At 42.9% G+C, this 27392-nt stretch overlaps 1 protein-coding gene across 1 annotated transcript in view; it reads left to right on the top strand.

Moving 5' to 3' along the window:
• Positions 1-27392, top strand: part of LOC130120437 (titin-like) — a 260908-nt gene that overhangs the window by 98171 nt on the left and 135345 nt on the right. Inside the window, 23 exon segments of the mRNA XM_056288973.1 lie at positions 1134-1419; positions 1511-1694; positions 1788-1871; positions 2183-2450; positions 3488-3697; positions 3805-3882; positions 3971-3997; positions 4218-4274; positions 6848-6904; positions 7190-7261; positions 7593-7679; positions 9780-9986; positions 12140-12277; positions 12520-13131; positions 14471-15085; positions 21469-21540; positions 22194-22304; positions 22427-22519; positions 23411-24838; positions 25709-26107; positions 26295-26573; positions 26823-27092; positions 27191-27330. Of these exon segments, the coding sequence (XP_056144948.1) occupies positions 1134-1419; positions 1511-1694; positions 1788-1871; positions 2183-2450; positions 3488-3697; positions 3805-3882; positions 3971-3997; positions 4218-4274; positions 6848-6904; positions 7190-7261; positions 7593-7679; positions 9780-9986; positions 12140-12277; positions 12520-13131; positions 14471-15085; positions 21469-21540; positions 22194-22304; positions 22427-22519; positions 23411-24838; positions 25709-26107; positions 26295-26573; positions 26823-27092; positions 27191-27330 (5774 nt within the window).

Here is a 27392-nt window from a genome sequence, read left to right as displayed (position 1 = left end):
TCGGGTGGACCAAGACATGGTCAGAGTTTCCCAGCGCAGTGTGGGGAATGACGCAATATGCGTTGTAGACTGTGGTGTAGCAGTGGTCCTGAGTGTTCACCTCTCAGGTCGGACAGTTAATAACCTGCCTTTATTTTGGGAGTTCGTGACCCAAATTCCCTTTCATAACATTGCCAAGGACGATGATAAGGGAGTCCAGGTTGTTTCGCTCCACATCCAGTATCTGATCAGCGAGCAGCCACTGTACATCCTGCACATTAGCTTGTGGTGGAATGCATACATCGACCAGAATGAACGATGTGAACTCATGGGGGGAATAGAAGGGTTTGCAGTCAATGAAAAATGATTTTAGATCGGGTGAACATGTCCGCAGAGTCCCTGTTACATCCCTGCACCAGCCGTCATCAGGGTAAAAGCAGAGCCCTCCACTCTTAGCTTTGCCCATCAGATCCATGTCCCGGCTGGCCCAGAAAAGTTGGAAGCCAGGCAGGTGTAGCACAGAATCCAGCATACCTCCACCCAGCCGTGACTCAGTGAAGCACAAGGCTGAAGGTAGAAGTATTTGTTTTTCTCCACCATCAGCAGCAATTTGTACAATTTATTACACGGTGAGCGCACAGTGGAGAGAAATACTGCTGGCAGTGGCGTGAGGAAACCTCTCTCCTGACAATGCACATGCACTCCTGAGCACTTTCCTCTCCTGCCTCACTGCTCGTCCAAGAGCCACAACTCCTTTCACCACAACGTCCAATAATTCCATGGCAGGAGCAAGAAAAGTAGGGAATAAATCCAGAGGAGTGCATTCCCTGATGTTGAGGATTTATTCTCTCATGAAAACTGTCCCTGTACTGTCACCAGAAACAACCTAAAAACAAAGAAGCATGCAAAACCGTGTGCACCAACTCGCTGAGGCGGCCATCTTACATGACACCGCGTATCGCTATACTTGGGGCTGGCTACCTTTGGATAATATTTGTATGGCAACTACCAATGAAGTTATAATTCTTTAATAATAGACGGGTATCGTGATATTACTAGACTCTTCTCTGACCAGCAGTTACCATGAGACAGACAACATCAAACATAGAAAGGATATTGTTTGGAAATGCTCACTGTTGTCTTTCTTTTCCCAGAGGGCACTGCCACCTTGATTGCCAAGGTTGGAGGTGATCCCATTCCCAGTGTGAAATGGATGAAAGGCAAATGGAGACAGTTAACCCATGGTGGTCGCGTCTCTATTGAGCAGAAAGGCCAGGAGGCCAAACTGGAGATCAGAGAGGTGACCAAGTCTGACTCAGGACAGTACAGATGTGTTGCCTCCAACAAACATGGAGAGATCGAATGTAGCGCTGACATGCATGTTGAGGAGAAGAAAGAGGCAGCAGAGATAGAGGGAGACCTCCGAGCCAAACTAAAGAAGTAAGTTCAAATGTTTTAGAGTCAGCAGCTGTTGACACGGAACAGTGAACAAAGTCCATTCTTATGATGCCTTTTTTGCATGACTGTCCAGGACCCCCTCCAAACAGAAGAGTCCCCAGGAGGAGAAGGACATAGACATTGTTGAGCTGTTGAGGAATGTGGACCCCAAGGAGTATGAGAAATATGCCAGGATGTATGGCATCACTGACTACAGAGGCCTGCTGCAGGCCATCGAGCAGCTGAAGAAAGAGAAGGCTCAAGAAAGTGGCCGACCGGTAAAACGTTGTCAGATTAGCCTGTCTACCGTGGGAACTAGAGTTGCCTTGTGTATAATGGTATTTTGTAATTGTGTTGTTTGGTTTGTGTAGGAGCTGGAGCATGGAGACAGAGAATCAGATGAGGAGATGGCCAGACTGGTGGCTGACCTCCAAAAGAGAATGGAGCGCACCGAGGTCTCTGTTTGTATTCTATCAAAACTTCATCTTAAAATAAAACGTGAAATTAAAATGTTAACCATCTTCCTTCCTCTCTCTTTCAGGCGTTTAGTTGACTGTAATCAGAGTGATAGATAGTGGATAGTGATTGAGAAATTAGAATAAGATTACATTTCCAGAATCCACAGGTTACCAACATTACAATCAGATACTGGAACGTGAACTAACTGCCTGAGCCATGGATTGCAAAAAATGGTCCTGGAGTCAGTTGTGCTGCAGGTTATAGTCATGACCGTAACACAGCTGTTGTCCTTGGTTTGTCCTTGCAGCCTGTCACTGTGGTGAAGGACATTTCTGACCAGTCTGTATTTACCAACAAGGAGGCTGTGTTTGAATGTGAGATCCAAATCAACTACCCAGAGATCACCCTGTCCTGGTACAAGGGAACACAAAAACTGGACAACAGCGACAAGCTTGACATCAGCATCACTGGCAACCGCCACCTGCTGAAAATCAAGAACTGCCAGTCTGCAGACCAGGGCAACTACCGTGTGGTCTGCGGACCACATATCTCCAGTGCCAAGCTCACTGTCATGGGTAAGTATCAGTTCATTCAAGTCTATGGTTTGCTGTATAGCTTACTGCTAATGAACTCTACCACGTCACTGGGATCCTGGAAACATCAAGTTAGCTTATGAGGAATGAATAAGCCTTGTTGCTTTTCACATAGGTCATCACTTGGTTCAGCAGTTGATAACTTGGCTCCATTGAAGGACCGGTAGACATGTTATACATTGTGAGGGTCTGAGATTTATTTTCATATTTTACATGGATATGATGAGGCGGCATCTGTGCTAGTGTTTCCTGCATCAGTCTGTTAAGCTCGTGTTATAGGACAGTGATGCTTTGGTTCCCAGGAGAGTGTAAATCAGTTTTAGATAACACTGTTAACAGATGTTCTATTTTGTTATCCGTTTCTTTCAGAGGTGGAGGTTGAGAAGCATCTCCAGGACACATCTGGTAAGGAAGCCCAGTCATGCACACTGTCATGTCAGTTTTCCATCCCCAATGTGCAGGCACAGTGGTTTAAAAATGGCAAGCAGTTAGAGATGAAGGGCAGGTTCACGTCCGAGGTCAAACACAAGGTTCAAAAGCTTCTGATTAAAGAGCTGAAATCTGAAGACCAGGGGAGATACAGCTGCAGATATGAAAACCTGGAGTCCACAGCAGACCTCTGGGTGGAAGGTTTGTACTGTGGAAGGCGTTGCAGAACCCTCCCTTTTACTAACCTCTTTCAACTACCACCATCAGACTGTGAGACTAATGTTGAAGACATTGGTTGTGTATTCTTGTTTTATGTTTTCTTCCTGGATTTGTCTTCCTCTGGCTTAACCCTCTTTATGCCTCTCCTCTACTGGATGATTCTCCTTCTTTGTCTTTTCATGGCCACCTTTGAGTCAATGCCATCAGTACAAACCACTCATTCATAATCATTCTCAACTCACCACCAACAAAGCCCATTCTAACCTGACCACTTGTTGGATGTTTTCCAAACAGAAACTACATTCACATAATTTCATACATTCCCGTTGCAGCAACAACATGTTTACCATTCACATGTTTATCTGTTTTAGCTGAACAAATTCATTTCACCAAACGCATCCACAACATCGAAGTCAACGAACGCCAGTCTGCCACCTTTGAGTGCGAGGTGTCCTTCGACAATGCTATTGTGTCGTGGTACAAAGACACATGGGAGCTGAAAGAGAGCCCCAAGTTCAACTTCAGAAGTGAGGGCAGAAGACATTTCATGATTATCAGAAATGTGACCATTGAAGATGAAGGTGTGTAGAGTGCCATCGACCCCCGGATCACCCGCAAATCTTTGGATTCTGCCCTCACTGTTTTTTTTTAATTATGTTAAATCATCTTCATTACTAATTCCATATAGGCGTTTACTCAGTGATTGTGAGGTTGGAGCCCAGAGGAGAGGCTAAGAGCACAGCTGAGCTTTATTTGTCTGCCAAAGGTACAGTTTCTTGTGAGGCAGCACCTTTCACACCTCTGTTCAGCAACAGTCCATTCATTGTTTAATATAATCATTTATCTTTTCACAGAAATTGAATTAGCAGCAGTACCTATTGGTAAGTATGTCACTGACTAACCCTACAGTGCTTTTTAATAATTTAAAGAGAACATTTCTAAAAATTAACACCAACAAATCTAATCCAACCCTGTAATATATTTTAGTATCAACATGTAGTCTTATCTTTTACATCTACAAAATAATGACTGTACTTTCAACGTTTTTTATGATCATAACACAACATGTGTTAGAAATAAACCATATCTGATGTCATATAGATGTCCCAGACTCCTCAGTACAGAGGCCTGAAGTTCCTTTATCAGTTGCTCTTCAAGGTAAGACTTTGACTTGATGTCAGCAGGGCTCAGATACATTAGTATCTCATAAGATACATCATTATCTCATCAGATCAGTATCTCCTCAGATACATCAGTATCAGATGCATCAATATCAGATACGTCAGATACATCAGCATCAGATACATCAGTATCTCATCAGATCAGTATCTCATCAGATACATCAGTATCAGATACATCAGATACATCAGTATCTCATCAGATCAGTAACTCATCAGATACATCAGTATCAGATACATCAGTATCTCATCAGATACATCAGTATCAGATACATCAGTATCAGATACATCAGTATCTCATCAGATACATCAGTATCAGATACATCAGTATCAGATACATCAGTATCTCATCAGATACGTCAGTATCTCATCAGATACGTCAGTATCTCATCAGATACATCAGTATCTCATCAGATCAGTAACTCATCAGATACATCAGTATCAGATACATCAGTATCTCATCAGATACATCAGTATCAGATACATCAGTATCTCATCAGATACGTCAGTATCAGATACATTAGTACAGGGTTCAGTCCTCTTTGATTTCCTTTGAAATGCCAGTCGTAGAATGATTTAGCAGGGAAGATTATTATTACCGACTGATGAGCTTACATGAGTAAATGATGTAGAATTAGTATTTTATTGTGAAATGTTTGAACTCAGATTGACTTAAACCCACCTTTTCCATCCATAAAACCTTTTAGAATTAGAGGATGATTTAACCGCTCATGTGTGGAGAGACCAGGTTCTCTCTCTGTTCAGAATGCTTGGTGTCTGAACCCGGCATCTGATAGCAGATCAGGCTGACTTGTGTTACACTGATCTTAACTCAACACACTAAAATGAGATGGACGTCCTTTTATGTCTTAAAGAATCTTCTGAATACTGTCGTTATGAAGAAGAGCTGGAACACACAGGTAGATGTTTCTCTAGACTTGCTTCCTCAATTCCCACCAGTTTCTAATGCAAAGTTCAGTGAAAACATCCAGTTTAATTTCATCAGGTTTCATGCTGTTCTCCCCTCACTGAATGAGAACTTAGCTCACCCAGACATCTGTAAAGCTCTTTTCTTTCAATTTCTCACCTTCGTGACAGTTTAACCAACATTTAAACATTTACGCCAGAGCAGAAAATTTCAGATACGTCAAATTAATCATCTCAACATGACTAAATACTGCTTTGTCTTCTCAAGAACATACAGAATACTCCTATCACTATGAGGAGGAGGTGGAGCAGAGAGGTACAATGTGTGATGTTTCTTCTTTTAAACCCAGTATCACCATCAACCATCCATGCAGACATGGGCAAAATGCTAGCTAAATCATTTTCACATGTGGGAACAACTATGAAGAACACTTGACTATATTCCAACAGGTCATGCCCTTGAGATCATTAGATTGCCTGGCAAGTCAAACACACCTCAAGTCGGAAATTGTTTGCAGTGTATTTGATTTTGCCCAAATCTGCATTTAATATGTCATCACCATAACCATCCATCTTATTATTAATGTTGTGTATATTTCATCTTCTTAACGTTGTGTATATTTCATCTTATTAATGTTGTGTAAATGTCATCTTAATAATGTTGTGTATATTTCATCTTCTCAACGTTGTGTATATTTCATCTTATTAATGTTGTGTATATTTCATCTTCTTAACGTTGTGTATCTTTCATCTCCATCACAGTGCTGATAATGTGGCGTTAACATTTCCTACATGTTAGTTTTCATTTTCATCCAGGTTCTGATGTGTGTATACGTTTCTCATGCTGTCCATTTCTCTCCATCATGCATCATCATCACCATCATCATCATCATCCTCATGCACCATCGTCATCATCATGCATCACCACCATGCATCATCATCATCATCCTCATGCACCATCGTCATCATCATGCATCACCGTCACACATCATCATCATGCATCATCATCACCATCATCATCATGCATCACCACCATGCATCATCATCACCACCATGCATCACCATCATACATCACCACCATGCATCATCATCATGCATCATCATCATCATGCATCACCGCCATGCATCATCACCATTCATCACCATCATGCATCACCATCATACATCACCGCCATGCATCATCATCATGCATCACCACCATGCATCATCATCATCATGCATCACCACCATGCATCATCACCATTCATCACCACCATGCATCACCATCATACATCACCGCCATGCATCATCATCATGCATCACCATCATACATCACCGCCATGCATCACCACCATGCATCACCGCCATGCATCACCGCCATGCATCATCATCATCATGCATCACCATCATACATCACCGCCATGCATCACCACCATGCATCACCGCCATGCATCATCATCATCATGCATCTCTCCATGAGTGTGTTCGCACAGTAACTCCATCATCCTCTGGCCTTGTGTCTCTGCACAACTCTAACTGGATTTGACAGATCCCAGTAGGAAGAATGACAAGCTGATGACTTTTGTTAAATGTGAAATGAGCTCATGCTGTTGTGTTTTGTCATTCTGTTGATTGTCACCCCTTCAGTTGAGTATGAAAGGTGGACAGAAGAGACAGTGACACAACAGGTGTCGACAGCTGCAGGTATCTATTGTCTGATAATCCACTGGAAGGCCTTGAACCACTTCTAACAATCCCAGCCTCAGCTGTGTTATTTGACTGTTTGTCTCGTTCAACCCATGTCCATGTCTGAGCCACTCTTAGATGTGTATCTTGACATAACACCGGCTCTCTCTTCCTGCACCTGTCTTCTTTAAAGTGTCCATGTTTTTCTAATATGTTATTGTTGTCTCTCATCTCCCATAGTGTTTTCCTCGGCTTTGTCCATAGTGTTAAGGGTCCTGAATGTGTCTCTTATTGTTCTTCCAGTTCCCAGAGTTCCTGTAGAGGAGACTGTGGAGACCAAGAAAGTGGCGATGAGAGAGGAAATCCCTTCTGAAGGTACTGCAGTGCTGCCTGCCGTCTCTGTCCCATCAAATACGCTCCTAATCTGGTTCCTCTGTCCTCCCCTCTTCCTCCCCCTGTTCAGAGTTGGTTCTGCTCTAGTGCAGATGTCTGCTGTTGCTCTTTCATCCAAGTTTATCTCCACATCGCCAGCACTTAATGTCTGCTCTGTGCTCTTGTTGTTTATTTCTCTGCTCCATTCTGCCTCTCAGATTCTAACCTGTGTGTACAGCAGCTACTGTGCTGGCTTTCTGTTTGTCCGTGACATCTTTTGTTCATTGCACATCATTGCTTTACATGCAAATGCACGACTTGTTTTTTGCTGAAGTTAACTCAGTTAGTGCCTTTCAAGCTCCTGAAGCCAAGAAGAAGACTGAAGAGAAGCCAGCTGTGAAGGAGCCCTCACCACCTAAAGGTACCACCACATCTCCGGTTCTCTGCTGCACATGTGTTTACTGCCACCGAGCTCATTGATAGGCACATTGATGACCAACGTCTTTCTTGTTTTAACTGTTTCCTTCATGTGTATTTACACATGGTTCCATATCACCTTGTAGAGTCTACTGAGCAAGATGATATTACATTTTAAATATTACTCGGTGTGGATCCAGCCTGTTTGTTACCAAGATTGTTTCAGCTGTTAAACAACAGCTTTTTTTATTACCAATGAAAAAGAGCAGAAAAGGGCAAACCCACTTAACTGTACCACTATTTTTAAGTACCAGAGGCCAAACAGCTGGAAGAAGTTTCTGCAGTTCCAGCAGCAGAGAAGAGGGAACCTCCTGTTCCTAAAGGTACGGTAACTCAGCTGAATGTACACCAGCATCTTTCAGCTGTACCTTTCCATGTTCACACATGTTCATCATACATGAACTGTAGAGAACCTGCTGGGTCCAGCTGATTTCCTGTCGCCTTGCTTTTGCTTCTTCTCCTTTACATGGGATCGTGTGTGATGACCTTGTTTTTCTAACTCCGTGTTGCCGTGCTAATGTTACTTTTGATTTGAACGGTGTCTTTAAGAAGAAGCACCAGAAGTGAAGAAGCCTGCAGCAAAGCCTGCCGCCGCTCCTGTTCCCGCTCCCCCCGCGGACAAAGCAGCTGGACTCCCGCACAAAGGTACCTGTGACTTTCCCTCTCCTTTCTCACCACCATACTGCATGTCTTCTCACCTCTTCATACTGTCTGTACTCTCTGTCTGTACTCTCTGTCTGTACTCTGTGTCTTCATGCTGTGCCAGTCTTTCCTCTGTGCACTCTGCTCTGTCATCAGGGTTCTGTGTTTTCAGTCTGTTCTTGTGAAGTCTCTTGCCCCTGGTATGTTTGTCCCTTTCTCAGGGACGGCTGGTATACGTGGGCTAACAGGGCTAAGCCCTCCCTATCTTTTACAATGAAGACAAGAAAAGTATTGTTAAAAAACCTTGCAACAGCTTGTTTTAGATGTTGGGGGAGCTTAGAGCAGCAGCAGCACCAAGTAGTCACAAGAGAAACACAGGACTCGTGTAAATGAGCTCATTTCTACAGCCCGCACACAGCAGCACCGGCTTCCACTCAGCTTTGTAGTGAGTGAGTGAGTGAGTGAGTGAGTGACAGGCGTCATGGCCTGCCCCCTTGATTGGCTGAACATTTGGGCTAAATGCATTCCAGCCCCCAGGCTCAATGACAGCGGATGTGCAGAGTAACAGCCCGTACTGTAGCCTTCATCGCTATTTGAAAAAAACCGCACTTTGAAGCGTACAACTGAGTGTTGCTTTAGTCACGGCTGTTGTCGGCCACAGCCACGCCATTAAATCCAACTCACAGGTCATCTCTCTCACCGTAGTCCCGACCCACTAACCCTTGACCCAGCAAGGCAACGGTGTACCCCCCCCCCCCCCCGGAACTGCAAAACGTCTCCTTTAAACAACTAACACTTATACCTGAACATGCTACACTGCCCCCCCCCGAGCAAGCTACACTATCCCCCCTAAACACGCTACACTGCCCCCCCACGAACACGTTACACTATCCCCCCCCCGAGCAAGCTACACTATCCCCCCCTTTATTAAAGTCCTCGACTCCATAGGCGTTCTGTCCCCTGGTCGGTCCTCCCCTGGCTCTGGTCGTGGGGTCGCCCAGACCCCAAAGGAGGCGAGCCGGCCACCGGGGCAGCAGACCGGGTCCCACTTATTGCGTCATCAGGGCCTGCTGCTACAACCCCCCTTCCCCAGATGTCACAGCAGGCAACGCGGGTGTTCCCCCCTCCCCTCCAGATGTCTGAGGCATTGCACAGCGCCTGTATGGTGCCAGCCGGTCATGGTGTAGCGCCACTTTGCGGCCCCATAGAGGCAACTCTACCCGATAGAAACCTCTCCTAGCCACTCCAAGACCAAGCAAGGCCCCACCCAGTGGCTGTCCAGTTTAGGGCACCTGCCCTTCTGGGTCAGGATGTAGACCCAAACTAGCTCCCCGACTGCAAAGCTCTGCCCCCTGGCACGGAGGTCATAATTCCTTTCCTGCCACACCCCCACATTCTGCAGTTGCCTCCGGGCATATGCATGTGCGATGTCCAAAAGGTCCTGAAGCTGCCTGGTGTAGCTCGGACCTGCAGGGGGCAGATGGTACATCTGGGGCCCGTCCAAAGGCAAGTGCCACAGGGGTCCTTATTTCCCTGCCCAAAATGAGGAAGGCTGGTGTGCATGAAGTGAGGTCCTACACCGCAGAGCGGCATGCCATGAGGACCAGGGGTAAGTTCATATCCCAGTCGAGCTGATGGGTGGATGTTAAGATAGATAACTGTTCAGCTAGGGTGTGGTTAAACCGCTCCACTAACCCGTCACTCTGAGGGTGGATGGGTTTTGTGCGAGTCATCGTGATTCCCAGCCACTCACACATGGTGGAGAAAACCCCGGATTCAAAATGTCTTCCCTGGTGACTATGGATGGACTCTGGGACCCCCAGCCTCCTCAACATTCCTTCAACGAGGGCATTAACTATGGTCTCGGCCTCCTGGTCCGGCAGTGCATAGGCCTCCGGCCATTTAGTGAAGTAGTCCACAGCAGTGAGTATGAAGCGGTTCCCCTGTGCTGTGCATGGGAATGGCCCCACAATGTCCACACCCACCCACTGCATGGGCTCTCCCACTGGAAACTGCTGTAGCTCAGCCCACAACTAGCCATGTCGCCCTTTGCAAGCTGTGCAGAGGTCGCAGCGCCTGCAAAAGTCCTCAATGTCCCTCCTCAGATGTCCCTAGTAGAAGGCTTGACGCAGCCGGTGGGGCATCTTTGTCACCCCAAAGTGACCCGAGCCTGCAGAGCCATGCATGGCTTTGAGAACCGCCTCCTGCATCCCTCTGGGCAGCACCACTTGCCAACTCTTCTTCCTGGTTGCTGGCTCCACCCAGGCTTGTTAGAGGACCCCATCTAGCAGCCGCAGTCTTGAAGTTGGTCCACAGCCCTTTGTCCATGGGGAGAGAGGTAGAGAGCTGCCACCTCTTCCCATGGCGGTCGCTGCTGTGCACCCACCCACAGCATCACAGGCTGCAGTCCCGCTCCTGTCTGTACTCTGTGGACCAGTCCATAACATCCACCACCTGCAGCTCTCTAGTAAGACTTGGTAAGACAACCGTTGTTCATCCCCAAAGGGAAATCCAGGTGTAGATAACAGCAAAGAGGGTAAAAAAAGACATCAACAGTGTAGAGTAACAGAGGTAGATAGATAGATAGATAGATAGATAGATAGATAGATAGATAGATAGATAGATAGTAGAGGTCAGTCACCTCTGGATCAGAACAATACTAAACCTGACATTAATACTAACAATACTAAACAACATCAGAGATATGACATCAGCATCTACACACACACACACACACACACAAACATACATACGTGTGTATATATATATATATATATATATATATATATATATATATATATATATATATATATATGTATATATACTAACACTTGCACCTGCTGGTGAAGCTGAACATGCTGCAATGCTTGTGTGAGAGTGGGGAGGGGAAGGTGGGGGTGGCGGCAGCATGAACGATGTGGATTATTTACTTCTTCATCCGTTTTCTTTGATGTCTTGGGAGGAAACATTGGAAGTGGTGAGACTGGGTACACATTGTCCAAATGATGTTCAAATAACACAAAAGGACAAACGAAAACAACATTACGTTTTGTGTTACTTGGTTTCAGCGGAAGGACTGGCTAATGGCAGGTTGTTGTGTTGCTAAGGGACCACTCGAAGACACACGTCTGTTAGCATACGCCTCTTTACTTGAACAACCCACGTCACTCTCCGTCTCCCCTCTTACAGTCACTTACATCCTATCTTGTCCTCTAGCTCCCCCTACTGTCCTCCAACTGCATCAACTCAAGACATCACACAGGTGTAGCTCAGACTTCACGTCTGTCCCCCACGCTTGCTTTCTAGAGGAGACACGGCTCGGACCCAACAAGGAACTATGGGTCTGAAACATTTGTCTGACAAAATGAGGAAACGTGTGTGTGTGTGTGTGTGTGAAACAGACAAATACAGAGTTTTTTTGGGCATCATGCCATTCTTGTGGGTACTTCTCTGTAGAGTTGTTGTAGAGCACAACAAGGTAACACGGTATACATGTGGTGTCATTGCTGTAACTTGATATCTGGGATGTGATGCTGCTGTTGCTGCAGCATGAACTATTGACGGGCGTAATGCGTTGTTAGCCCACCCACCCAGTACCACCACCAGCCATCACTGCCCTTTCTTCTAGTCACTTAACCATATATATGTGTGTTTGTTGTTTAAGTTCACTTGTTCTCTTTGTCTTGAGAGCATCTTTGTTCCTAACTGTCCTTGGAATGGGTTTTAGCTTTCAGCTAATTTTAGTGTTTGTGTTACATGAAGACGAGGTTAAGCCTCTGATACCACAAGAACCTAAAGTGGTGCCTGCAGCCAAGGCCAAAGCTGATGCAGAGCCAGAGCCAAAACCTGCTGCAAAGGCAGAGCCTAAGCCTGGAGCAAAACCAGAGATTCCATCCCAAGGTACTTTTTGTTGTGTTTGGATGTGTGGGATTTGTGTTGTCCTGAGCTGTTAGCACTGTGAAGTGGAAAATCTCTTTGTCTGTGATGTACGTCTGGGTGTGTGTCTGTGTTTGTATGCCTGTATAGTGTTTGCCTATCTGTGTCTGTATACATATGTGTTTGCCAAGCTTCTATTAAGGAAGCCAATCTTTTTTACTTATATGTCCCTGTGTGTATTTACTTCCTCTGCACATAACTTTAAGTCACACAAGAGGTCCAGAGACCTGAGCCCACAAAGATCAAACCTGAGCCATCAGTAACCAAGCCAGAACCAGAGGTAAGAAAACTTCAACCCAAGGTCCCTAAACCAGAGCCAGAAGTCCCACAACCAAAGCCAGCGGTCCCAAAAACAGAGCCAGGAGTCCAGAAAACAAAGCCAGAGGCCCTGGAACTAGAGCCAGAAGTCTGGAAACCAAAGCCAGAGGTCCAAAAACTGAAGCCAGAAGTCCAAAAGTCAGAGCCAAAGGTCCAAAAACCAAAGCCAGAAGTACGTAAACCAGAAACAGACATCCCTAAACCACAGCCTGTTGTCCGGAAGCCAAAGCCAGAGGTCCCTAAGCCAGAGCCAGAGATCCCTAAACCTAAACTAGAGGTCCAGAAACTGGGGCCTGCTGTGTCAAAACCAGAATCCATTGTCTCCATGGCAGTGCCTGCTGTTCCAGAACCAAAACTAACAGAAGTGTCCCAGCTTGAGCCAGCCATGAAAAAAGTTGAACCTGAAATGATAAAACCAGAGTCAGTTGTGCCAAAACCAGAACCTGACAAGGCAGAACCACGACCTGCACCTGCTCCACAGAAGCCTGTTCCAAAGAAAGGTATTCAGGCTCTTTGATCTTAACCTTCTTAATTCTGCCCTCCAGCCCTTACTCATCCAGTGTGGTTCTTCAGTGTGTCTTTTTTGTGGAACTGAGCTAATGTTTGTTTTGTGTGGTTTGACTGTTTGCGCCAGCAAACTTCTTAACTCTTTTAACTTCTGGAAAACTGATGACTTTCATTGTGTTTCACTGTGTTACCTTATGTTGTCTGTCTTATACAGAATGATTGTGCATATTTTGATTTGTGTTCCTAATTTTTTTACTCCCACCCTATCATAGATTATTTCACTTAAGAATATTTAGGATGCATAATTGTGATATTACCAATCTTAACATGTTAGGCTTTTTTTTCTGGTTTCACCTAAAGCTAACATCTGTAGAATAAAATGACAGGAGCAGCCATACTGTCTCGTGACGTTGTCTTTTAGATGTGTCTTTTCCTACATGGAGCCATTAAGATGACTGTCCGTACCGTCTTCTGTTGTGGTAGTCTAATATCCTGAAAACTCTGCATGTTTTTAAGTGCCAGAAGCACCGAAGCCACCAACTTCAATCCCTCAAAAGGACAGAAAGGAAGAAGTACCTGAAGTGAAACCTGTGACAACTAAAGGTACCCTGCAGGCTCTCAATGATCTCCTGTCTATGTGGTCTTCACATCTTAAATTCATTTCTCTTTGGTTGCTAATGTCTTTGTAACTTGCTTGTTTCATTTCCTATATGATGTTATTTAACACCAAACTTACGGCAATCATCAGTTTAGAAAACTTGGAATTGTCTCAGTATTGTGACTACTTTAGACAATTCTAGGTTTTCTAAACTGTAGTATGTAGTATGGCTGCATGCTATTCTTGTTTGTCCAGTGTTAAAGTGTTTTGTCATAATGTACTTTTTCTGCATTTGCACTCGTTAGAGTGTAGTTTTTTTCCCCTCGTCAGTACGTCCTGATCTTTGTAAGACTTCTAATGAATCTGAATGATCCTCTTTTAAGTTTCTGTGGAGGACAAAACTTCCAGGCAAAGAGAAACTGTTGTTGCTGCTCTCAAAGAAGAGCCTTCTAAAAAAGGTATATTCATGTCTCTAATAGATGTTTGCTCAATGACAAACTGAACCCATCAAATGCTTTATGATTCCACTGTGTATGGCCTTTTCTTCTACTATAGTTCTACTTAAAATCTTAGCAAGTGTGAATAATACACACTGGCATGGGTCTATAAGAATAGCATGAGCTTTTCTGTTTCAAGTAAGCATCAGGTGGGTGATTTAAGTTCTCTTCACTATGTCCTTACAGTCTTATTATAGTCATTTCTTATGTGTGCTTGTGTGTTGTACTATCTTAAAGCAGTGAAACCCAAACCAAAACATGATTTTGAAGAGGAAGTGCCTGTTCAGCTAGCTGACAAGGTAGTGGAAAAAGAGGCAGAGAAACTGCATGAGAAGTTTCCTGCAAGGCTTCCAGAAAAGAGCAAGGAAGCTGAGATCATAGTGGAGAAAACTCTTGATAGAGTGCCTCAGAAAACACTTGAAAAACCTGAGAAGGTTTCAGAAAAGCTACTAAAGAAAGAGCCACCAGAGAAAAGCGTATTCGAGAAAAAGGTACCAGAGAAAAAGGTACCAAAAGAACCTGAGGAGAAACCTGAAAAAGTTCCCCAAAGGCCTGAAAAGGTTCCTCAAAGGCCTGAAAAAGTTCCTCAAAGGCCTGAAAAAATTCCTCAAAGGCCTGAAAAAGTTCTTCAAAGGCCTGAAAAAGTAGAGAAGATTTCTGAGAAGGAGCTCCCTGAAAGTGTGCCTGTGCAAGTTCAGGAAGTTAGACCTGAAGTTAAACCAGAGACAAAACCTCCAAAGGAACCAGAGAAGGTCCCTGAGCATGCTGCAGAGAAAAAAATTCCAACAAAAAGCCCTGAGAAAATACCTGACAGTGTTGCTCATAGGGAAGTGGAGGAAACTTGTCCCAAAGGTACTGTCGAGGCAGACTCCAGCTCTTTGCTACATAATTCTTTTTTTTTCTTTTTTTTTTGCATTTCGTTTATGGAGCTATTTAGTATGGATGAACGTCTGTGTGCAGTTTACAGTAAAGATGTGCCAGTTACCAACGAAATAAGAACAGTTTATTTTTAATTTTCTGTACTTGAAAATATACAAAAAGTAGATGTGATGACCATTATACAAGGACAGTGTATCCACAAGTATTTATAACACTGGCCAAGCTGTTTCAGAAAATGTTAACTGAATAAGGGTCATTTGATCAAAGCTGAGCTGCTGCTACCTTCTCTTAAATAGGTACAGTGTGATCTTACACCCCTCTTAGACTTCCAATGTCTGTTGTGTGTTGTTAATTTTTATGTTTTGTGTATTTGTCAGCTGTGTTTTTACTCTTCATCTTGTACACATGAAATGCCTTGAGCTAAATATGATATATTGATATATTCTTTAAGAAATGGAGGCTCTGAAAATTCCCAAGACTTTACCAGTGGCTGAGCAGCAGAAAAAAATATCTCCACCAGAGAAAGGTACTTGGCAGACTAAAGTGCAGGACAGTTACTGCACATGGATCATACACCACTACTGTTCCAAAATTACTTTCTTATTCAAGTCTTGTCTTTTCTAACCCCTTTGTGTCCATTTTGTGTTTTGTCCTAATCTCTTGGCACCAATGAATGGTGCCTTCTCTTCAACCCTCTTAAATCTTCTGTCTTCAAGTAATGACCAGTCTTGCTAAGACAGAACAAAGTGCAGAAGAAGCTCAGAAGATACAGGACATTTATTATGTGACAGGGAAAACTTCTCATACTGAGGAGTTGCTAGAACATGAAGAGATGGTGGAAATATGTGCAGAAGTGTCTTGTGAGGATGAAGAGGAGCTTATGGATAAAACTATATCACTGTCGCAAATCGATATTTCAAGTAGATCAAAAAAACCTAGCCAAGGAGAAGAAAAGACTGAACTGAGAAGTACAATATCTGTTACTGACATTTCTAAGAAGGACATCGGGGTAACTAAACATGAAACAATCCCAAAAGCAAAAGAAGATGTTACCACTGAGGAACATGAATCATCGAAACAAGTCAGAACAGTGCAGGGTATACCTACTGGAGAAACAGCTCAGACCGAGGAGCATTTCTTTGTCAGGGACATCGAGTCTCCTGAAGAGGGCATCATAGGTGAGAGGAGAGACAGTGTGTCAGCAAGATGTGAGTCAGCCTCAGAAGAAGTTCCTGAACAAAAAGTTCCACGACAAGTCAGAAATGTTGGAGAGGTTACTCTCAAAACAAAAACCGTTCCTGATAGCCAGCAGCTGGAAGAAACTGAAAATGTGTCTGTTAAGATAGAGACTGACAGTGTACCACAGCATCCTAAGACCACAAATCAATTTGTCATGGAGACTCAAAAAACATCAGTCACAATATCAGAGAGAAGACAAGAGGTTGAAACCCATAGACAAGATGGGACTGAAGGAAAGATTTCCACACAGAAGAACACAGAGAAGCTTGAACAGCTGGAGAAACCCAGCATAGACGATACATTAACATACAGTAAAGTAGAGAGGAAGGAAACCTCAAAGATCTCAAAAAGTATAGCCAGGGAACCAGTTAGACAAGAGCCAACAGAGAGAGAGGATATGAAAATGCCAGAAAGAGATATGGTAAATAAAGAGCTTTCAGTTAAGGAACATCGCAGTGACATACCAGAGAGAGAACAAGAATTAGTGAAAACTCAAGAGGCTACTTATTCATTTGAAGATGTACAGTTAACAAAAGTTAAGAGAGATGAAGCAAAAGGTAAACATAGGCAAGCTGTTCGCACCGTAGACAGTGAAAGGGAGATTTCAGTGATACCTCAGAGAGAAGGGACACACGAGGAATCACCATCAGACCATATAAAGATTCAGTCAGATGTTGCAGAGAAAAATAGTAAAGCTGAAAAGATTATTCAAACTGTAGGTGAAAAGGTCCAGCCAAAGCAACTTACAGTGCCAGACAAACCCCCAGAAGTATTTGCCAGAGAAGAGAAAATGGTAGACAAGAAAACACTTAGACTGGAGCAGACAGAAGTAAAAAAGACAGTGGTTCCTGACTCCAAAACAGCCGAAATAGATGTCGTAGGAAGAATGTCACCAAAGAGATCTGATCATGCTAAAAAGAAGGGAAAGGAAAGGCTTGAACGTGAGGAGACAACTGATAGACTTCAGAAGGTTACTGACAAAGCCCGGCCTGCAACGGTGCTGGCCCCCAAACCCGAAATTATGACAGAGGAGAGTGAAGTAAGGAAAGAGACAGTAACAGATATGGAGTTGAAGCTAAATTTGTCTGAGCAACAGACTGAGGGTGACTCGGTCACTTCTTTAAATCTAGAACAAAAGAAAACTGCCACAACAGAGAGGCAGTTGGAAACTGAAGAATCTCTTTGGGAAACTCCTCAATTTGCCTTTGAAGAACAACCCCAAATCCCTCTTCCTCTCCATTCAATTGACACAACACAGAGAAAAGAAGAAGTTTGTGTTGTCGAGGTTACAGCTGAAACAAAACCAATGGAGAAGAAAAGGACCTCTTCTAAAGCGTCTTCCAGAGGTATAGCGAGAAAAACTTCAATCATGTTTTCATCATCATTTCAAAAATCATTTCAAATCATTCTTTGTTTGAGAACAGACCTTATTCTTACTCATCCTAACGTATCTGGGGACCCTTCATTCATAATCATTTCACTCAACGCCCATGCTTCACCTTCTTAAACATGCCGTCAGAGAACTGACCCTTTTGATTTCATCTCACCATGTGTGAAATCATCCTACATTGTGGGTTTCGTGCTTTTGGCCATTTTTGCATTTGTTCTGTCCTATCAGTTCTTCGTGTTGTGGTTGGTTGTGTTAAGGTACATTTTATTTGTGTGTATATGTGAAGTTTTCCTTCTTGTTTATTGTCTTGTAAACTCTCTGTGTGTGAAATTCTTCACCTATGACTTAATCGGCATCTTCTAAAAATGTATTACTCTTAAAGAACCAGAGGCTAAGAAGATCCCCAGGACTGTTGCTGTTGTTGCATCTTCTGACACAAAGGATAAGATGTTGAGAGAACGGACTAGACCTGAGAAAGGTACAACAAACAACACATTGTCCTAAACTTTTTGAAATGTAACATGTGTCCACCAATACGATATCTTGGTCAGTGATGATAGACCACTACAGGTGGATTATCCTTCCCTGCTCATGTCTTATCTCTGTTTTATCTTTATTAACCCCAATGTTTGTGTTGATTTTGTGTTTTGTCCTAATCTCTTGGCACCGGTGAACGGTGCCTTCCCTTCAACCCTCTTAAATCTTCTGTCCTCAAGTGATGACCAGTCTTGTAAAGACAGAAAAAAGAGCAGAAGCTCATAAGATACAGGACATTTATTATGCCACAGAGAAAACTGCTCTTACTGAGGAGATTCTAGAACATGAGATGGCAGAAGAACATGCACAAGTGTTTTATGAGGATGAAGAAGACATTATGGAAAAGAATATCATATCACTGTCACAAGTAGACATGTTGAGTCCATCAGAAAAGTCTAGCCAAGGAAGGGAAAAGGCTGAACTGAGAGGTACATCTTTTTTTTTTAACTTTATTTATAGTTTTTGAATTATAGTCAATACAACATACTCATTCCCCATTTATCCCTCCCCACCCACACCACCCACCCCAAGGCCCTCCAAATATAGAAGACAAATATAAACAGATAGACAAAGAGAAAAGAATAGTACTAGAAAACAAAAACAAAAAAGCAGACATAGAATACAAAGCACATTTGACAGTACACAATAAAACAAACACAGGGACATTTTGTGCATTATCAGATCCAAATGAGCACTTCCCAACCTTATAAAAAACACTGTTGTTAAGCAAAAGACAGGCTCTTAACACATTCTATAAAAGGGGACCAAATCCTGGTAAAAAAATTCCCCTGATCTAATTTGATTATAGCTGGGTTTTTCCAATGGTAGTATAGAAAGCACTTCCTTAACCCCCTGTTTGAATGAAGGGGGTTTATTTGACTTTCACTGCAGAAGAATACGTCTCCGGGCCAAGAATGAGGCAAATGATATGGCATTCGCCTGAGGAACAGTAAAGGTACAAAATCTTGAACTGATCGTTCTAAGAGGAAAGACATCGGGGTAGCTAAACACATAACAACCCCAAAAGCAAAAGAAGAGGTTACCACTGAGGAGCATGACTCAAAGAACCGAGTCAGAACTGTGCAGGATAAACCTACTGAAGAACTGAGTCAGAACTGTGCAGGGTAAACCTACTGAAGAAACAGCTCAGACTGAACAGCGTTGCATGTTGGCAGAGCAGAATAGTCCTGAAAAATACGGTAGAACTGAAGAAATCGTCAAAGAAGGAGCAACAACACAAGTTGAAATTGTTTCAGCAGGCATTATGCCAGTTAGGGTAGTAACACAAATTCAGGACAGTACAGCTCAAGAGGGCATAATGTAAAAGATTTGGAAATGAAGGTAGTCTGTGTAAAAGTCACTCGCTCCAAGGAAAGAGGAAATCAACATGCAGGGACAAGCTAAAATAAAGGCTCCAGTCACGCCTGTTATAGAGAAACAGGATATGATGTCAAAGACTGGGGTAAAACTGGAAAACCTTTCAGAGGCAGTGCAATAATAGAGGAAGCTTTATCAGGAGGCATTACACCAAATGAAGTAAAATCCCCAAAGAGAGAAAACGCAAACATTAGATACAACGGCAGATATTAAAGATGACAAAGTTCAGTCAGAGGTAATCACTGTAAAAGCCCAGCCTCCCAAAGTTAATCTTACTGAAGACAATAGAATGAGACAGCAACAAGCTGAAACAAAATTCTCCATTATCCCTGCGATGGAGGTCATCTCTAAAAACTCCCAGAGAGACCAGCATGTCAAGCAGGAAGGCACAATCTGAAAAGAGAGAGGACTGAGAGCAAATAACACTGAAGGCACTGCTGTGGGAGCATTAAAAGAAGTTGCAGTTATGTTTAAAAACCAAACTGCCAAGGTTACTGCTGCTGAAGAGACAGAAACAAGGGAGGAACAAGTGGAAATAAATGTTGTAGTTCCTGCTGAGATGGCGGTAACTTCTGATGAATTTTTAAAAGGACAAAATGCTGGAAAGAGAGTGCAGCCATTACGTAAAGCAGGAGAGATTACAGTGGAAGTCCAATCCAAAACCGTAGTTCTTAAAGAAGAACTTGCCGAAGTGATTTCTATGAGAAAGAAAATGGAGGGAAAACCTTCTGAACTGGAAGGAAAGTGACGCCTGTAACAGACAATGCATATAAAGAACCATTCATTGAGCAAGATGTTGATATTGTAGTGACCCCATCTGAGAGATGGCAAAAAGCAGATGAAACTAAAGAATTTTGGTCTGATGTTGAATCAGTTTCAAATTAAATTGCAATCGATGCTGTCGATGAAAAAGTAAGAATAAGGCAGGAGCAAGTTAAAAGGATGGCTTCAGTTACTCCTCTGGCTGAGGGAAGTTGTATAAAATCATTTCTAGAAGAAATATCAGCAACACAGAGACAAAAGCTTCCCTTTTACTGTCAATGATTCCTTGGAAATGTCTTCCATGCAACAAGTAGTGGAAGCATTTTTTTTTCCAGTGTCTTTTCTTTCACTTCTCATTGTAGTTATATCAGTGGAAGTAACTTTAATGGGGTCATCTTTAACTGATTCTGAGGCAGTTGATTTGACTTCTTCATCTGTAGTATCTTCTTGACATCTGTTACCGAGGTAACATGTCAAAACTAAACTAAAAGTGACCGAGAAAAAGACGGAATATGAATCAGACACTTCAGAAATGGATCTAGAATATGCAGTTGGTCAGTTGGTGCCATGGGAAATGGGACTCAGAAACTGTAGAATCTTGTCTGGAACCTGCTTCTAGAGAATGTTACGAAGACGTCCGTCCTTTGAGCGTTGTTCCCAGAGAAGGGAAGGAGCCAGAAGCTCATGTATTTGAAAACAGTGTTGAAACCAAGGCATTCCCCTTGGATCCAGCAGAAAAGAGAGTGACTCCCCTGAAAGAATCTTCCAGAGAACAACTCGTAGTGTCACCAAACATGTATTTCAGAGCACAAATCATCCATACTCACCTCCTCCTCCATCATCTCAGAGTTTATTTATACTCTCCAGATTTGAATTTGGAGGAAGTGGGAGAATACATTAGCTTCTTGAGTCTTGATACTCCATACTCTACTAAGTCTAAAGTTGTCTGTTTTCTTGTTGTGCATGTTCTATGTTCTGTGAGTCTGTGTTGTTCAGTACTCGTCGCATCTATTTTAGTGTGATCTTGACTGTTGTGTTATTTTGTTCCAAGTTCCTGTGAAGGATAAGGAGTTGCCTCTACAAGTCAAAGAACCACTTGTAAAAATGGACATTACCCAAGAAGGTATTCATGTCTTCCCTTTTACTTATTTGCACTGTTTGTATTTTTATTTATGCTTCCATTTGTGCTTTTCAAAGGCACTCATAGATGAATGTTGATCTTGAATAATGCTACATTTTAAACACTAGTGCAGTGCCCGTTCAAAATGAGCTTGCACCTGCTGTGGAAATTTGTAATCTGAGTGCGGGGATTTGTACTCTCAACTTCATCACGCCTGTGTCACGCATGTGATGTCATCACATCTCTATGTTTGGCACAAACACATAGCTTGCTAAACTGTGAGCAAGCTAATTAGAGAACCGCTCATCCAAACAATGTCATACTTGACACTGCACTTCCTTGGGTCCTCAGCAATACACCTGCAAAATGTGAAGGCAATCAGATGAGTGGTTGTTGAGAAAATCAAAGGACAGACGGGCAGAGATTCCTTCCATTTTAGAATGATTATTCCAAAGTTTCACTAGATGTAAGCAAACTACTGAAAAGACCAAGCCTGGTAGATGAATGCAAGAAGAAAAAGCTGCAGGGAGGAAAGACCAATGTTAAGAACAATTCATATGATCAGGAACACTACATAGAACAAAGACGGGCATTTTTCTTTACGGCACTTTCTGTCGAATTTTATGTTGAAACTTCTTTATATCTTAAATCAAAAGTGAAAAAGCCACAAGCTGCTGTAAAAGTTCAAGAGGAATCCAAAAAGGAAACCAAAAAGCCTGAAGTCTCTGAAAAAGCTAAGGAAGTGGAGAGGAAAATAAGGCAAGAAGGTATCAAAACGTTTACTACCAGTAAACTACTCTTACTATATAAAATGACAATTTGCTCTTCATTCTCAACTTATTGTGTTAGAGAGTACGCTCCAACTTGGTCTTTTTTTTCATATTTGAAGCGGCCAAACCACAGCCGGTGATCAAGGCTGAAGAACCAGAATGTGAAGATATAGAAAAACCTTTCAAGGCAGAAGAGAAAACTGTTGTGACAGGTAGAAAGACCGAAGGAAATGTCCTCTTGATTGAAGACGTTTTTTCTTTTTCTTTCTTCTCTAAGCACAAACTCTTTGGTTTGCTTCATTTGACTGTAAATGTTGACATGTTGTTGGCCAGTTGTATGTATTTTCTATATTGCTTTATTTGCCTGTTGACCTTTCTTAGCTAGGTAGGTTTAACTTTTATGTTATCTTTCTCGTTTCTCTTTCTGTGTTGTCTGTCATGCTAATTCAGTACACTTCAAATGAAATCAGCAGCAGCATGCGGCATTTCTCCTTATACAAATGATAACTTGATTCCACCTCTTCATTCCTTATGTTAAATTACACATTTTGAGTGTGATATTTGACTGTTGATCACAGTTTTTTCCTTCACATTTAGACTTGTTTTATCACTGTCATATCGATGTACAATTACTTTATATGGAGACCCTTCCTTTTCCATTCAGTGCTTATTCAGTGGTCTAATGTATTTCTCTCTGGACTATACCTCTGTGCTAGATGAAACCAAGGGACCTGTCCAAGCACCAGGAGGAGTCAAGAAAGGTAGGAGCTCTGACTACCAGTTACACACACTCTCACGACACAATCAACAGGAAAGTTGCACAACACGGAAGCTGATGAGCAAGAGTTACTTGTGATCACAATGGTAGTGTTCTCTGTAACAAGTAGTATATGCTGTGAGGTTGGTCTGTTACTGGCGTCTGTTTTGTCTGGTCTTATGGTCATATGTGTTGATTAATCCATTAGTGTGAGACTGTTTTTCAGTTGTTTCGTGTTTTTATTTTTTATGTTTACTTTGTATTTTACATGTGATGGAAACGTGTTCATTGTAATATGTACACTCTGTCCTCATATTATGATAATGTCAAACCTTTGCCATCTCAGACATGGTTCTTCACAAAAGAGGTATAATTCCATTGGAAGACGATGGCACATTTGAGGTTCCCACCTTGAAGAAAACAAGCAGGGTCATGAAAGAAATACAAGAGCAACATGAAGTTATCACACTGAAGAAGACTCCATCAGTTCCATCAAAAGAGGTTGAAGAGGATGGAAAGCCTATAAAGGTCACCGAAACCACAGTCTTTGATGCTGAGGAGAGAGTGTATGAGGAAGAGACTGTAGAATTGTCAGTAGCAACAAGGAGACCCATGGAAGAAAGACAACTTAGAGAGAAAACAGCCACTGAGAAAAAGCCAGAAATTAAAAAACATAAACAAATAGAGCCACAGGACTCAGTCAAAAGTTCATGGGCCCCTCAGAAAGGCAGCCCTAAAGAAGAGAAGCCAGAGGAGAAGATTTCCATAAAGAAAACTCCAAAGACACCAAAGGATAAGGAATCTACCACACCGAGTTCAGCCTTGAAAAAAGTAAAACAATTGCCTTCAGATGAACCAGAACAAGAAATAGTAAAACTGAAGCCCTTTGACAGGCCTTCAAAAGCAACAGAGGAACCACAGAAAGACGAAAAGGACAGGCCAAGCAGGGAAGCAGTGCCTATCCAAAGTACAGAGAGGCTTCCTCGAGAGGAGGAGTTCAAACTACCTGCAAAGAAACCAGAGGAAAAGGAAATGAAAGAAGAGCCACTGACCAAGATTCTAAAACCAGCAGATAAAGAAAAAGAGCCAGAGAAAAAGCAGGAAGAGGGCAAAGGACCAACAAAGGTGAAGAAAATCTCACCACCAGAACATGAGATGGAAAGCATCAAGCTGAAACCTTTCTCCAGACCATCAAAGGACACTGAGGAGCCCAGCAAGAAGAAAACAGAAGATGAAAAAGACAAGAAGCCCACAGATGACAGATGGCCCAGTCGTATCAGTAGAGATGAAATTCCGAGACGAGAGACTGAAGCCCATATGAAAAAGGCTGACACACCCGAGGAGCCCAGAAAGAAGCCTGAGAAGGTGGTAGAGGCTAAGCCAACTCCAGTGGAGAAAACAGTGACTCCAAAGCCAGCTCCCGATAAGAAACCAGAAAAGGTTCCTGAGGAGGTCAAACCACTGCAGCTGAAAAAGGGAGTCATCCCAAAGAAGAAAGAGGAAAAAGAGGAAGTAGTCTTAAAACCTGTGGAACAACTCAAAAAGGTTGAGCTGAAAAAGACCCCATCGCCCAAGGCTGATAAACCAAAGCCTAAAGAGCTGGAGTCAATTCCTATTGAGAGGAAGCCAAGTATTGAAAAAGTCAAAAGGATTCCCAAAACAGTTTCACCCAAAGACTCCATTGAAGCTGTAACTCTCAAAAAGGTCCCTAAGAAACCATCACCAGAGGAGAAGGCTGTGGAACCAGTAAAGGAACCAGTGAAACCTGGGAAAGGTAAAATCCCCATGATGAAGGAGGTTTCTCCTGAATCTGTGCAGCTCAGGAAGGTGTCCACCCAGCCTGAGGAGGAGGTCTTTGAAGAGGAGTATGAAGCCCAGGTGGAGGAAGGAGAAGAAGAAGGGGATGAAGCCTGGGGTTGGGAGTTGGTTCCCCGTGAAAGTTATGGCTCAGAGGATTGGGAAAGTGAAGGAGGGGATGCTGCACTGGAGGCTCCAGGGGTGACCAGGAGAGGTGAGACAGGAGCTGTCCCAGCTGACCGGCAGATAACATTTCCAACCTCATGCCTTCATCTAAACACTGTTAATGTCATCACATCCATGTCTGATATGTCATCTTAGTCCTGTGTCAATGTGAATCATGTTTTTGCTCATCCTTTCAGTTCAGTAAGTCTCATCTTCATATCTTGTCATTACTGTTTGTCAATGATTCCATTATTCCATCTGTTAACTGTTCCATCTCTTCATACCATCAAGGCTCCATTATTGTCATGTTGGAATTTGTTGGTGTTTGTCTTGACTGTCCGAGACCCAGCCTTTCCATTCACCTTCAGTATTTCAAACTGCCCATCAATCCATATTTAACCTTTATGTAATTATAGTAAGAATATAGCCTGTGTGCAGATTATTTATTTTTATTTGAACTGTTTTTGAACAGAGGGGCAACCAGCAGAAGAAGCAGGAAGAGGTCGAGGTAGAGGGCTGAAAGGTAAGAATGATTACTCCCTGCTCATAGCAGCAAGAAACCGATATAATAACATTTTCTACCTCTTCATAATGTCATCATAGCTTCAGGGTATACAGCCAGTCATAGAGGTCCTTGTAATTAGTAGTGGGTTATATTTTTTGCCCTCAATCTGTCTTTCAGCAAAACAGACCCCATCTCCTGGTGATGGTGGCAGAGGCAGGGGCCTGAGGCCTGGTGGAAAAGGCCCATCACCACCAGAGGATCCTTTCGGAGGATTCAAGCTGAAAGCTGTTCCTCTGAAGTTCATTAAGAAACTCAAAGACATTGTGTTAAAGGAGGCTGAGTCCATTGGCTCATCTGCTGTGTTTGACTGTGAGGTCTCACCCTCCACCGCTATAACTTCATGGATGAAGGATGGCAGCAACCTCCGTGAGAGCCCCAAGCACAAATTCACCTCTGATGGCAAAGATCGTAAGCTGAACATTATTGATGTCCAGCTGTCTGATACTGGTGAATACACCTGTGTGGCTAAGAATGCTGGCAAGGAAATACAGTGCTCAGCTAAGCTCATTGTTGAAGGTATGAAAAGCTTCTTTTATCTTGATAAAATATGGAGTACAATTTGGGTTGATTTATTAATCTGTATTTAATATTTCTTATTCTTATTTCTTACATTTTTTGTGCATACAAGAACAATTTAGAAGTTTTAGAAGAAGCCTTGACCAAATGTCAAATTTCTCATTTGGTTAATTACTTTATTTTTTAGAACTGCCTGTGAAATGGATTAAGGAACTAGAAGAGGGGACTTCAGCCCTGAAGGGTCAGCCTATTTATATGACCTGTGAGTTGAATAAAGAGAGAGATGTGGTCTGGAAGAGGAATGGCGAGGTCCTGAAGAAAAAGGCTGGCAAGGTTCAGATCAACATCATTGGGATGCAGCACGCAGTGACCATCCAGAACTCCGCTGAGGAAGATGCTGGAGTCTACACATGTGAGGTAGCTGCTCAAGAAGATGTTAAGACGACAACCAACGTAAAAGTGATTGGTAAGAATACTGCTCAGTTAACTCAGAGGAGTTATGGAATTACTGTCTACGTTGTTATATATTTTAGACAAGTGCCCCCTACAGAAACACTGCAGGAACAGCTGTAAGACCATGTGTCGCTGAATCTCCTCCTTGAAACCAATGCAGTTAGAATTCTGTGAGGTGCTGCTTGTTTATTTAATGACATGGAGTGGTCTGCTCTCCAATTTTTTTAATGGAAAATTACTCTATTATGTCTGACTTCAACAGAAGTCGTTAAAGACTGGATTGTGAAACCACTGAGAGATCAACACGTCAAACCTAAAGCAGCCGCCACCTTCAAATGTGAGCTCTACAAGGACACTCCCAACTGGAAGTGGCTCAAAGGAGAAAATGAGATTACGCCTTCTGATAAGGTGGAGATGAAGAAGGATGGAAAGGCGCTGACACTCACCATCAAGAACTGCCAGCCTAATGATGTAGCGGAGTATGCCTTGGAGGTGGAGGGCCGCGTTTACACCGCCAAACTGACACTAGGAGGTGGCTGTCTGTCTGTCTGTCTGTCTATCTATGTATCTGTCTATCTATCTGTCTGTCGGTCTGTAATATTTCATCCTCCATGTTGTATGGTGTTTCAGAGCGGGAGGCAGAGGTCCTGAAGCCTCTGTCCAGTATGGAGATAACGGAGAAGGAAGATGTTGTGTTTGAGACGGAGATCTCAGAAGACGATGTTCCAGGAGAATGGAAGCTCAAAGGGGAAGTTCTGACCAGATCACCGGTGAGACTGAATGTCTTGTACAGTTCATCAACTCACAATGAATTATTAGCCATTTATCAATT

The sequence above is a fragment of the Lampris incognitus genome, chromosome 11 (genome assembly GCF_029633865.1).
Source record: "Lampris incognitus isolate fLamInc1 chromosome 11, fLamInc1.hap2, whole genome shotgun sequence".
In the NCBI taxonomy this organism is placed as follows: domain Eukaryota; kingdom Metazoa; phylum Chordata; class Actinopteri; order Lampriformes; family Lampridae; genus Lampris; species Lampris incognitus.
This window is presented reverse-complemented; position numbering and strand designations above follow the sequence as displayed.